Genomic DNA, 13,495 nt, shown 5'->3' on the forward strand with positions numbered 1-13,495 from the left:
CTAAAGTTATCTAAAGGCCAGCATTGATCTCATCTGTGTTAATTAGCTGATGTCGTTAACAGAGTTTTTCTCCTCATTACGCAACATCATGGGATCCTTTACCCACCCTGACGTGATGAGCCGGTGGGCTTCTGTGCTTTTAAATGCTGTGAGAGACTCTCCAGAATAGGGAGAGGGGCTGAGTATGAGATCAATATAAATGTCAGGAAAACACAAATTTGGTAGCTTTTCAGCCAGTTCAAATGGGACCAGGAGTTCTGAGGGAAACTGTATAAGGATCACAGCGTATTTTATTGACTTTGTCGAGGTCACGTTTTTCTCTTCCAAAGTAAGGAGAGTAATTTTATCCATCTTTCATCTCTAGTTATGTTCATGCAGAGCAGTTAAGCCAGAAATCCGGTCTCAAATATGGCGGCCACAACAGAAAAATCACGTGACTGAAACCCTAAGATATCACTTATGCCGAGTAGGATGTGTTCCCTAAAAATTCAGAGCTATCTGGGGGGAACTCACCGCTTGGTGCACTGGCTCGGCGAGCTCAGGTGAGCATCTCTTAACCGGTATATCCCGAAGCACAGCATGTTGTATGTTTTTAACGCCTTACAGAATAAATCGCCATAGCAGCCACCGTCCTGTAAATCAAGACAACAAACAAATATAGTTATTTAGCAGAAAAGTACCAAATTACACATTTTTTGTTACAAAATTGGATTGTGTTTGTACAGAGGTGTAATTAAAGATGTGTCACCCCAATGTTAACTGATTTAGTGCCTCCCAAATTTAACTCTAAAATATAAATTCATTAAAAAAGTAGAAAACATTACTTTGAGACCTGCCATTGTTCTTGCGTAATTAACAAATCTAACTTTTAATAGATGTAATATCATCTTTAGAGGCTGGCGATGAGTATTGTTTGTTTATCTGAGCTCATGCTGTTTCTGTCCTTAATTGCAAATTCTCCTCTGTCCTTGCTAACATTTGCACCTGAAGCTTATGTTTTTGAGAAAACGTCAGACTTACAGAAAGACAATTCAGTGATTACTCTCCCAGGTGAGGATAAAGTCACCAAGCACTATTACATCAACACTAAGTCCACCAGAAGCTTGGTAACTTGTGTTAGCTAGTTAGTTAGGTAGTGCTAACATTATTAGCATGTATGCAGGTACAGAACAAGTGTTTTTTGCTCTGTCCTTAAAAAAAATGTAAGCCTTGCTTGACTCTTCATGTAATTGAAGACCTTTGTATGAGCATATATGTGCGGTATATCTTATATTCCCCAACCACCATCTCATTTCTGTGCCCCTGAATAGCCATTCCCATCCTTAATGGACACACAGTTGCTCTATGAGATTCGGTAGATGAAACATTGACGTTTCTGCCGGGCTCCACTCCAGTTCTCTCTCACCCCAAGGTCAGCAAATGGCCCATCGTAGAGAGCCAACTGTGCCACACGGCATCTGTCTCTGTTGGCCAGCGTCTGGGGGGTGCTGTAGCCGCCACGTAAAGCATTTTCTTCTGCTAATAAACCCTCCAACTCTGGGGTGGCTCCTCCCGTAACCAGCGTCCGGATTAACGTGAGAATATTATCGTTAAAGTAAGTCTGAGAGAGAGAGAGAGAGAGAGAGAGAAACCATACAACTTTATATATACAGCACCTTCAATAAATTAAATGTATCACAGCACAGTTTTATATGATAGTGGCATGCGCCCAGGCCCCGAAGACAGCCGTGAGAGCCGGCAGGAAGGTGGGTCCTGAACTCCAAGTGAGGACGAAGCCCTGCGACAATGGCAAGGAGAGGAGAACCGCAAGTGAGTGGGGGACGGCGCACAAGTCCCAAGCCATGCCTCCAAGTTTGCAGTTCAGCCATTTGGGTCGAATGTGAGGCAAATTAAGTGGCCTCACTGCAGGAATGTAAGCAGCGCCCAGGAGGGGCTCGGGACTCGAGTGTCGTCCTCCACTCACTGGCAGCTCTCCTCTCCCCGCCGTCCTTGCGGGGCTTCGTTCTCGCACCTGTCAACAGGGCCCGGGGCAGGGGCACATGCCACAATTATATAAAAAGTAAATAAACAGTGTAAAACCAATAAATAAAAGGGTGTGTACAACAAAAGCAAGTAAATGTATTATTATATACAAATTAATAAAAAAAAAATCAAAAAGACTGAGTAAAAGATCATAAAAACAGATAATGGAATTAAAGGAGCATTTAAGATACACAAGTTCATGAAAGTGTATGTTTTTGTTATTAAAAACCCAACTAAAAATAGGCTTAAAAAGCATCACAGTACCTGAATTTCAAACATGGACTGCTAACTTGTCAGGGCTCCCCATACTAATGCTGTAGATGTTTGACTCCTGGAATCACTAACAAACCTCCATCCAGTAAGCATAATAAACGAGGAGGATGATTCGAAAGGTATCTGTGTAACGACTCACCGCACTCATGAGAGAGTCGAGCACGCTGACAGCGAAGGCAGTTCCGCAGGCGAAAGGCTGGGTGAGGTACAGCTCTGTGTCTGGGATCATCATCATCATCTTGATCCAGAAACTGGACATTGGAATCATTCACTAAAAAAAACACACACAGACACACACACACAATTAATTCACATATACGAACAATATTAACACACATACACACAAGCAGCACACAACATACAAGCAGTCCAACATCTTCCTCCACTCCACAGTAGCGCCTCTCAAAGCAAAGGCACAGCAAAGCAATGAAAATGCAATCAGCATGCCGGCTCACATCAGTGGATGAAGCAGCTAAATAAGCCCAGAGCAGCATGCGAGAGCAGCAGGCCATGTCAAATGACGAAACCAAACACAGATGGCTCAGACGAAGACAGAAGCAACTACCGAACCACTGGCAGCACCAAGGGAGTTCCAGGGGGTGGAATAAGCTTAGGTCTCTCATAGAACTTTAGACAAGATTAACAATTTCTTGGAAAATCACCAATTAGCCTAAACTATGTTTTTGTAAATCACAGTCTTTCCATACTCTTTGTGAAATGTTTGTGTTTGGAGTTTCATTATTTTTGACTCTTGTGAGGGCTGTGGATAAGCTTGTTGTGTATCTGTTGAAGGACTGCTTATGTTGACAATAAATGATTTATGTCTAAGAGCTGTGATTAGTTGACTAAAAAAGATCTGTCCACATCTCCAAAGTTACAGAAGACAGTGGTGTTGCACCTGAGATGACACTCCGGTTGCGTCAATAAGCTTTGTCCCCACTGTCCACAGATCTCCAGCTCTCCCATTATCCTGGAGAATTTAGTTCCCTTTACTTTAAGGATTTTGAAAGAATGGAATCTGGCCTCCCCAAATTTCAGGCTTTTCTGACCAAATGCCCCTAGCTGCTCGTTTTGTGTATATACATTTGATTCTGATTTTGTCCTGTCATGGTTGCCGGTGTATTTCTTGTCTCTTGTCCATTACATAGATGCTGTTTTAGTTCTTGATGAAAACATGGTTTATTCCTCCAGTCTTGGCCTCTGTCAGTCCCTGTCTTGGACTCTGATCCCATCCCTGACTCATTCTCTAATCCAGCCCCTGCCTGAATCCTTAATCCATTCTGTGTTTCAATCTCTTATCTGGTCCATGTCTTGATCCCTGATCTGGTCTCTGATCTATTCCTTGATGCAGTTCCCGTACTGATAACTGATCTATTCCCACCCTTTGACATTTAATCCCTGATTTGGTCCCCATTTCCATCCGTAATCTGGTTCCTTAGTCTTTGATCCAGTCCTTGTCTTGATCCCAATCTATATTCCTGATGCAGTACCTGTCTTGATCGCTGATCTAGCCCTTGTCTTGATCCCTAGGCTGATTCCTGTCTCAGATTCTGATCCGATCTGCATGTTGGTCTCTGATCTGGTCTTTGTCTGTACGGTACCTGTTTTGGACTCTGATCCAATCCCTGTCTCAATCTCTGATCCTATCCTTTTTAAAATCTCTTATCCTGTCCTTGTCTCAGTCTCTGATCCTCCCTGTCTCAATCTCTGACCCTGTCCTTGTCTCAGTCTCTGACCCTGTACTTGTCTTAATCTCTGACCCTGTCCGTGTCACAGTCTCTGATTCTCCATTTCAATCTCTGACCCTTTCCTTGTCTCAGTCTCTCATCCTCCCTGTTTCAATCTCTTATCCTGTCCTTGTCTCAATCTCTGACCCTGTCCTTGTCTCAGTCCCTGATCCTCCATGTCTCAATCCCTGACCCTGTCCTTGTCTCAATCCCTGAACCTGCACTTGTCTCAATCTCTGACCCTGTACTTGTCTCAATCTCTGACTCTGTCCTTGTCTCAATCCCTGAACCTGCACTTGTCTCGATCTCTGAACCTGCACTTGTCTCAATCTCTGACCCTGTACTTGTCTTAATCTCTGACTCTGTCCTTGTCTCAATCCCTGAACCTGCACTTGTCTCGATCTCTGACTCTGTACTTGTGTCAATCTCTGACCCTGTACTTGTCTCAACCCCTGACTCTGTCCTTGTCTCAATCCCTGAACCTGCACTTGTCTCAATCTCTGACCCTGTCCTTGTCTCAATCTCTGATGCTCTCTGTTTTAATCTCTGATCCTGTGCTTGTCTCAGTCTCTGATCCTGTTCTTGTCTCAATCTCTAACTCTGTACTTGTCTCAATCTCTGACTGTCCTTGTCTCAATCCCTGACCCTGCACTTGTCTCAATCTCTGACCCTGCACTTGTCTCAATCTCTGACCCTGTACTTGTCTCAATCTCTGATCCTCCATGTCTCAATCTCTGACCCTGTACTTGTCTCAACCTCTGATGCTCTCTGTTTTAATCTCTGATCCTGTGCTTGTCTCAGTCCCTGATCCTCCATGTCTCAATCCCTGACTCTGTACTTGTGTCAATCTCTGACCCTGTACTTGTCTCAACCCCTGACTCTGTCCTTGTCTCAATCCCTGAACCTGCACTTGTATCAATCTCTGACCCTGTCCTTGTCTCAATCTCTGACCCTGTCCTTGTCTCAATCTCTGACCCTGTCCTTGTCTCAATCTCTGACCCTGTACTTGTCTCAACCTCTGATGCTCTCTGTTGTAATCGCTGATCCTGTGCTTGTCTCAGTCTCTGATCCTGTACTTGTCTCAATCTATTATCCTGTGCTCGTCACAGTCTCTCAGTCTCTGATCCTCCTTGTTTCAATCCCTGAACCTGCACTTGTCTCGATCTCTGAACCTGCACTTGTCTCAATCTCTGACCCTGTACTTGTCTTAATCTCTGACTCTGTCCTTGTCTCAATCCCTGAACCTGCACTTGTCTCGATCTCTGAACCTGCACTTGTCTCAATCTCTGACCCTGTACTTGTCTTAATCTCTGACTCTGTCCTTGTCTCAATCCCTGAACCTGCACTTGTCTCAATCTCTGACCCTGTCCTTGTCTCAATTTTTGATGCTCTCTGTTTTAATCTCTGATCCTGTGCTTGTCTCAGTCTCTGATCCTGTTCTTGTCTCAATCTCTAACTCTGTACTTGTCTCAATCTCTGACTGTCCTTGTCTCAATCCCTGACCCTGCACTTGTCTCAATCTCTGACCCTGCACTTGTCTCAATCTCTGACCCTGTCCTTGTCTCAATCTCTGACCCTGTCCTTGTCTCAATCTCTGACCCTGTACTTGTCTCAACCTCTGATGCTCTCTGTTGTAATCGCTGATCCTGTGCTTGTCTCAGTCTCTGATCCTGTACTTGTCTCAATCTATTATCCTGTGCTTGTCACAGTCTCTCAGTCTCTGATCCTCCTTGTTTCAATCCCTGAACCTGCACTTGTCTCGATCTCTGAACCTGCACTTGTCTCAATCTCTGACCCTGTACTTGTCTCAATCTCTGACCCTGTACTTGTCTTAATCTCTGACTCTGTCCTTGTCTCAATCCCTGAACCTGCACTTGTCTCGATCTCTGAACCTGCACTTGTCTCAATCTCTGACCCTGTACTTGTCTTAATCTCTGACTCTGTCCTTGTCTCAATCCCTGAACCTGCACTTGTCTCAATCTCTGACCCTGTCCTTGTCTCAATTTTTGATGCTCTCTGTTTTAATCTCTGATCCTGTGCTTGTCTCAGTCTCTGATCCTGTTCTTGTCTCAATCTCTAACTCTGTACTTGTCTCAATCTCTGACTGTCCTTGTCTCAATCCCTGACCCTGCACTTGTCTCAATCTCTGACCCTGCACTTGTCTCAATCTCTGACCCTGTACTTGTCTCAATCTCTGATCCTCCATGTCTCAATCTCTGACCCTGTACTTGTCTCAACCTCTGATGCTCTCTGTTTTAATCTCTGATCCTGTGCTTGTCTCAGTCCCTGATCCTCCATGTCTCAATCCCTGACTCTGTACTTGTGTCAATCTCTGACCCTGTACTTGTCTCAACCCCTGACTCTGTCCTTGTCTCAATCCCTGAACCTGCACTTGTATCAATCTCTGACCCTGTCCTTGTCTCAATCTCTGACCCTGTCCTTGTCTCAATCTCTGACCCTGTACTTGTATCAATCTCTGACCCTGTCCTTGTCTCAATCTCTGACCCTGTCCTTGTCTCAATCTCTGACCCTGTACTTGTCTCAACCTCTGATGCTCTCTGTTGTAATCGCTGATCCTGTGCTTGTCTCAGTCTCTGATCCTGTACTTGTCTCAATCTATTATCCTGTGCTTGTCACAGTCTCTCAGTCTCTGATCCTCCTTGTTTCAATCTCTGATTCTGTCCTTGTCTCAGTCTCTGATCCTGCTCTTGTCTCAATCTCTAACCCTGTGCTTGTCTCAATCTCTGATCCTCTCCGTTTCAATTTCTGATCTTGTCCTTGTTATAGTCTCTGATCCTCCTTGTCTCAATATCTGACCCTGTCCTTGTCTCAATTTCTGATCCAGGTATTGATCCCATCACTGTGCCATAAATGGTCCTCAGAATTTTTAAGATTATTGAAATGACCAATTTATATTTTATAATAACTATCACAACAATAATGAAAAACTGATGAAAATTCCTAAAGTGATAATGAATAGGAAGAGACTTGTAAACCAGCTTATGCATTGTTGATTTTGCCTGAAAATTGTTCAGAATCAACTAAACTGATTAGTTGATCATGAGCAGTACTGGGTAATCTGCTTCACAAGTTAGGACAGATTTTTTTTCCCCCCAAATCTGGTTCACATGAGTATGATTTGTACATTAGCACCTGTTCTAGATAGTTCAGTTACTTCAAAGCACCTACTATAAAATATTGCTAAGGCCACCCTTGCACCAAACATTAACATATGGAGTTTCAACAGGGAAAAGGAGCAAGAGTTCATAAAGAAGTGGAAATAAAATCCTGCAGTGCAAGCAAGAGTCTGCGAGAGAGCGAGAGTAGTGGCTTATTGACTTGAAGGGTGTCTTACCCAGCTCAGTGATCATAGGGATGTTCGTCCCGCTGCTCTTGTCTTGCCTCACACACACTGCGTTCAGCAGCCTGTCTGATTTAGCTAATGACAAGAAACGCACCAACCTTAGTACACCCACACACCCACACTCACACTCACACACTGCAGCTCTGCAAAAGGGGCAAGGAGATACCCCAGTAAGTGTTTGTGTTTGAATGTATATGTGTGTATGTGTATATGGGCTTGTACAGTTGTATGTAAAAACTTGTCTATTCCTGGCCAAATTACATATTTTGATGATTTCTGAAGTGAAAAAATAAAATGTTTCTGCACAATGACTTTAAATTTGATTATCCTAAAAAATAGTAACTGTAGCATGAAATAAAAATAATAATTTTCAATGATGTTTAAGTCAGAGGATGGTGTGGGACAGTCCAAAACCCTCAGCTTGTGTTTCTTGAAGTAGCACGTGGTGGATTTTAAGGTATATTTAGCATCCTTTATTTTTAGTGGAATATTTTTTTTCCATCTATGTTTTCTGTGCCACTGGCTACCACACAACTCTAAAGCATAACAGATCCACTACCATGCTTAACAGTTAGCAAGGTGTTTCTTTCATCAAATGCTGCTCCCTTAATGAGTTCTGTTTTTACTTAATTGGTTCACTTCATCATCACTTGTTTCCAAAATGTCTCTGGCTTGTTTATATACGGTTTTGCGTAATTGAGATGTTAACTTTTGTTATAAGGTTACAGGTACGTTTTCCTTCTGATGACACTTCTGTAGACACCTTGGAAGCAATGCTGCAGAGTAGAATTGTGCACCAATATTCTTATGTCAGCTAAACCTTCCTGCAGGTCTTTTGCAGTCATATGGGGGTTTTGCTTTGCCTTTCTGGCCAGCATTTGGGCAGTTCTATCTGAGAGTTTCCTTGGTCTTCCAGATCTTGCTTTGACTTTCACAGTCCTCCTTTACTGTCATTCCTTAGTGACATTTTGGACAGCAGAAACTGCGAGCCGGAAGGGCTCTGCTATCCTTTTATAGCATTCCCATTTTGTTGGCAAGCTGCATAGAGGAGCCCATGGTTGTTGGGTGTTACCACAAAGTTTGAAGAGTCAGAATTCGTAACATTCATCAGCTAAGTATTCCTAATTACATTCCTAACAAGTAAATTAAGGCCAAGTGAGTTGATTAAGTTCTGAGACTTTACAACTGGGTGTCCAGTTTTTGGCATATTTCAAAATTACAATTTTATTTTTTTTAAGTGTTTAAGTTAATCAAATAAAAAGTAATTGCATTAAAATTTGCAGAAGATTGTTATTTAAAAACACAGCACTACCCTGCTCAACACTTTCTGTAGATCGTGGAAGCTTAGCTGAGTTGTGCTAGTTCCTAATGTCGGCTATAGAAGTGGTCACTAACCCTGCTCCTGGACATCTACCTTCTTGAAGAGTTCACTTGCAACCCTGATTGAACACATCTGATCCAGACCATCAGCTTATCTAATGAACTGGATCAGAGTAAAATTTAGGCTGAATCTGAATTACGCAGCAAGGTAGATTTCCAGGAGCAGGTTTGGTGGGTTATATTATAACTATAGCAAGCTAAGCAAGCAGCAATGCTGACTGTGGTAAAGAAAACAAAAACAAAGTTCAATACTATCAAAAATGACCATAAAATCACAGTCTTCAACCATTCGCCCCAGACATCTACTCCTAGTGCTGTAACAGGTAGCACTGTGGTTAATAAGCCTTTACTCACAGTGGTTATACTATACTACTATGTGGTTAAATATGAGGTCATCCATTATGTGTTGTGTTTAAAACGTTATTTTTTCATGTCTGGTTACGGAAGCTAAAGTAAAGCAGGGTAGTTAGTGGTTGTCAGCCTCACTACAGCGATACCTCGGGAACAAAATTCCTCTTAGCTGGGCCCCCGAAGCTAGAACCAGGCCCCCCATGAAATGAAATTCTGGCAACGCCACTGAAGTGCATGTGTGCGTAGACATACACCAATCAGGCATAACATTGTTTCTATGCTCTTGTCCATTTTATCAGCTCCACTTACTATATAGGTGCACTTTGTAGTTCTACAGTTACAGACTGTAGTCCATCTGTTTCTCTGATACTTTGTTAGCCCCCTTTTACCCTGTTCTTCAGTGGTCAGGACCCCCATGGACCCTCGCAGAGCAGGTACTATTTGGGTGGTGGGTCATTCTCAGCACTGCAGTAACACTGACGTGGTGGTGGTGTGTTAGTGTGTGTTGCGCTGGTGCGAGTGGATCAGTGCTGGAGTTTTTAAACACCTCAGTGTCACTGCTGGACTGAGAATAGTCCACCAACCAAAAATATCCAGCCAACAGCGTCCTGTGGGCAGTGTCCTGTGACCACTGATGAAGGACTAGAGGATGACCAACATAAACTGTGCAGCAGCAGATGAGCTATCGTCTCTGACTTTACATCTACAAGGTGGACTGACAAGGTAGGAGTGTCTAATAGAGTGGACAGTGAGTGGACACAGTGTTTAAAAACTCCAGCAGCACTGCTGTGTCTGATCCACTCAGACCAGCACAACACACACTAACACACCACCACCACGTCAGTGTTACTGCAGTGCTCAGAATGATCCACCACCCAAATAGTACCTGCTCTGTGAGGGTCCATGGGGGTCCTGACCACTGAAGAACAGGGTTAAAGGGGGCTAACAAAGTACCAGAGAAACAGATGGACTACAGTCTGTAACTGTAGAACTACAAAGTGCACCTATATAGTAAGTGGAGCTGATAAAATGGACAATGAGCACAGAAACAAGGAGGTGGTCATAATGTTATGCCTGATCTGCGTATGTTTGCATACAAAACCATTTACCTTGGTGGACCATCCTGTTTAAGCTATGTTTTTATCTCTTTGTGGGGACTAAGTTCTTCTAGTTTGATGGAAACATAAACATTCAGTGTTTGTGGGGACAAAAAAACGCAGCTTTTACATGAAATAAAAGAAGCCAAAAGAAGAAGTTAGGGCTGGGTTAGGTGAAGCACAGCTGCATTTTAGTACATTTAACATGTGTGTACCGAGCTCTGTGATGATAGGGATGTTTGCTCCTGTCGTGACGGAGGTCTGCCGGACCAGGCCATGAACAGGACTGTTCTCAGGAGACGATCGATCCATTCCAGGAGGAGTAAAGCCTGCATATAAAAGGACACCGATACGTATACACATGAGCACACACAGACAGACACATGTATATTTAGAATTACCTACACGTGGTTCTATATAGAACCTTTTGAAAATGGTCCTATATAGCACCAAAAAGGGTTCTGCTATTATATACAAGCTTGACATTGTGACAATAGAATGTATCGCTGCTGTCAGAACAAAACCTTGTATCTCGATTTTTGATGTTTCAGTTTTTGACATAATTTGCAAATACCTGTTGTCCTTTACACTGTTTGTAAATTTCATGATGAATGGACTAAAAGAAATGACCTAAAAGGACTTAGAAAAAAGTCTGGTTCCATAGACTTACATTAAAAGTAAAGTAGATTTTTTCCTTCTCCTGTAAAATTACCATTTTGGAGATACAAGGTTTTTTCCAACAACAGTGATATGGTTCATTTTCAAAACCCTATACAACACATTCTCCATCAATCTGAAGAACCATTTCACCATGCAAAGCATGCAAATGGTTATCTGAGTGTTCATATTTCTATATAGAACCACTGTCTTTGCTAAAGAACCATTGAAGAACCATCTTTTTTAAGAGTGTACAACTTCCTACTTGCCTAATTATTTGAAACCTGTGAAACTGTACTGGACAAGCATATTATAATCATTTTTTACAGTACCGTGCAAAAAAGATCTGCTTCATTTATTTTATTTCAAGTCAAAACAGCCATTAAGTACAAGTTATAGAGTTTCCAGGTAATAACTGGAGGTAACATTCAATATAAAATGATTAAAAGCTACAAAGAAAATGTGACCCCTAACAACCACCTGGAAGACCTGGCAGACCCCAAAACTGCCCCCATCAGATAAACAGCACTTAAAGCTTTCATCTCTGAGAGAGAGGAGAAAATCAAGCTGCTTCAGATCTGAAAACATCCACAGGTGTTTCTGTCCATCCTTCCACTGTGAGAAGACGACTCAGCGCTGTGGGTCTGAAAGGATGTGTAGCTGATCAAGAAGAACCTCACTGAGAAAAGGAGACGGACACACCAAACAAAGAAGCTGAACAATGGACTGACCACCCCAGAGTCCAGACCTCAACACCACTGACTGTGTTTGATCACTTCAGAAAATGATCAACCAGCTTCTAAGACTGAACTTTGGAGGTGTGTCTGCAGATTCTCTGAGGAACTGAAAGTGAGTCTCCTGAACAGAATGGAAGCTGGAATAAAGGTAAAGAGTGACTCACTGAACACTGAACAGCTGAGATTAGATTTATTTGTTGAGGTTTCTGTGTGATTTTATCTTAATAGTGAGTTTTCTGCTTTTTTCCTGACACTGAAAAATTAATAATGTGTACTTAATGTTCATTTTGACTGGAAATGAAATAAATGCAGAGCTGTCTTTCCACAGTAAAGCACCTGCAACTAAATCTATATTATATTATTGAAAACACTGATTCCAAAGTTTTGAACAGTGAATTCCGAACTCCGTACCCTGTGAGTTGGCCTGAAGGAGGCCTATGCTGTCGTCAAAAAGCATGGATTTGATGTTGAGGGAGGCCAGTATGCACTCTTTATCCTGCAGAGACGCGTCGTCTATGTTGTTCTGATTGGCCGACAGGATCACACACATGTCACACAGGTTGATGTTGACGGCCCTCAGATCTGCTCTGCTCAGAGGACTGCCCTTCATAAACATGCAAACAAACAAATAAACAAAAATACAAACATCAGTCAAACACTGATGGGGGCGAGGGGCTTAAATACTGCAGTTACTGAACATTAGAGACCCAGGGACGCTGCATCTGTGTTTTCTTTCTAATCAGGTTAGTCCTGTTCTTGCAGGTGAACAGTAAACATGTACTGAGTTGACCCTTTGAATGGTGTTCCAATGAATGATAAATGACCGATATATTTCACCATATTTCTCCCCTCTCTGTGTAAACTGGGCAGTCCTAATCTTGGGTAACGCTTCCGTAAGCATTCCCCTGACCAATCATAGGGCAGATGTCTCAGGCCCCACCCACAAGTAAGAGTTTCAGAGTCAGAGAAACTTAGTGAGCTAAAGCTAACTCTGCATAACCAAAAGCTAGCAAGCTAGACGACTGTCAACATCTGTAGCTGCCCGTCGCCCGTTAATACTCTGATTTCTTTCATATTTCTTAGTCTGTGCATGTGTGGAACAGACTGCTGTACCAGAAAATAAGCGAGCAGCGTCACCGCGAGACACTTTTGGAGCGACGACGAAACCAAATACATTCTCGACAAAATGAAGGATTTAAATATTCTTCATCTTCTTGACGATGTATGTTAATTTTTTCAGGTAAATTGGCTCAATTTAAAAAAAAAAGCTGCGGCATGAAGTTTAAGTTTTACATTACGTTTATGTCATGCCTTATTCTGTGAGTTTATTGGCAGGTTGTAAAGCAGAAATCTGATTACTGCTTGACTCATGTAGACCCAGAGGTTCCCCATTATCTGATTACTCAAGCGCATATAAACACGTTGATCAGATTACTGACAAAATCAGATTTTCTGCAGTTTTATTCTGCAGGATTATTAAGTGCATGTAAACACATGCGTTACTACGATTTTATCACGGGGATGGGGTTTCTCCCTTCCCTGTGATAAAATCACTGTAACGCATGGCCTGAAGTGGCTTATTGCTTTATTACATCACTGAGTGATTTACAGTACACTGCTTGTATGTAGTCTTTATCAGTTTTCAATGACTTTACATATTAAAGCCTAATCAGGTTTGTTTAAGGGAAAAACAATACGACGGTGCTATCGTATAAAACAGTGGCTAACATAAACTGTGATAAAATACACAACTTTTCAGAAAATGATTTATTATTAATAATTATCTACATAAACAAGTATTCTGTATGTAGTTCCTTCAGAGAACTGTGCTTTATAAGCACTTTTTGGTCACCAAATTACCAACCGAGTCTTATTTAGCACCAAACC

The 13,495-nt window shown here is 42.3% G+C and overlaps 1 protein-coding gene across 1 annotated transcript in view; it reads right to left on the reverse strand.

Moving 5' to 3' along the window:
* LOC118809003 (calcium-activated potassium channel subunit alpha-1-like) overlaps positions 1 to 13,495 on the reverse strand; it is a 189,437-nt gene that overhangs the window by 7,237 nt on the left and 168,705 nt on the right. Inside the window, 7 exon segments of the mRNA XM_036571914.1 lie at positions 514 to 632; positions 1,406 to 1,600; positions 2,435 to 2,518; positions 2,520 to 2,566; positions 7,378 to 7,461; positions 10,430 to 10,543; positions 12,020 to 12,212. Of these exon segments, the coding sequence (XP_036427807.1) occupies positions 514 to 632; positions 1,406 to 1,600; positions 2,435 to 2,518; positions 2,520 to 2,566; positions 7,378 to 7,461; positions 10,430 to 10,543; positions 12,020 to 12,212 (836 nt within the window).

Source organism: Colossoma macropomum, unplaced genomic scaffold (assembly GCF_904425465.1).
Source record: "Colossoma macropomum unplaced genomic scaffold, Colossoma_macropomum, whole genome shotgun sequence".
NCBI lineage: Eukaryota > Metazoa > Chordata > Actinopteri > Characiformes > Serrasalmidae > Colossoma > Colossoma macropomum.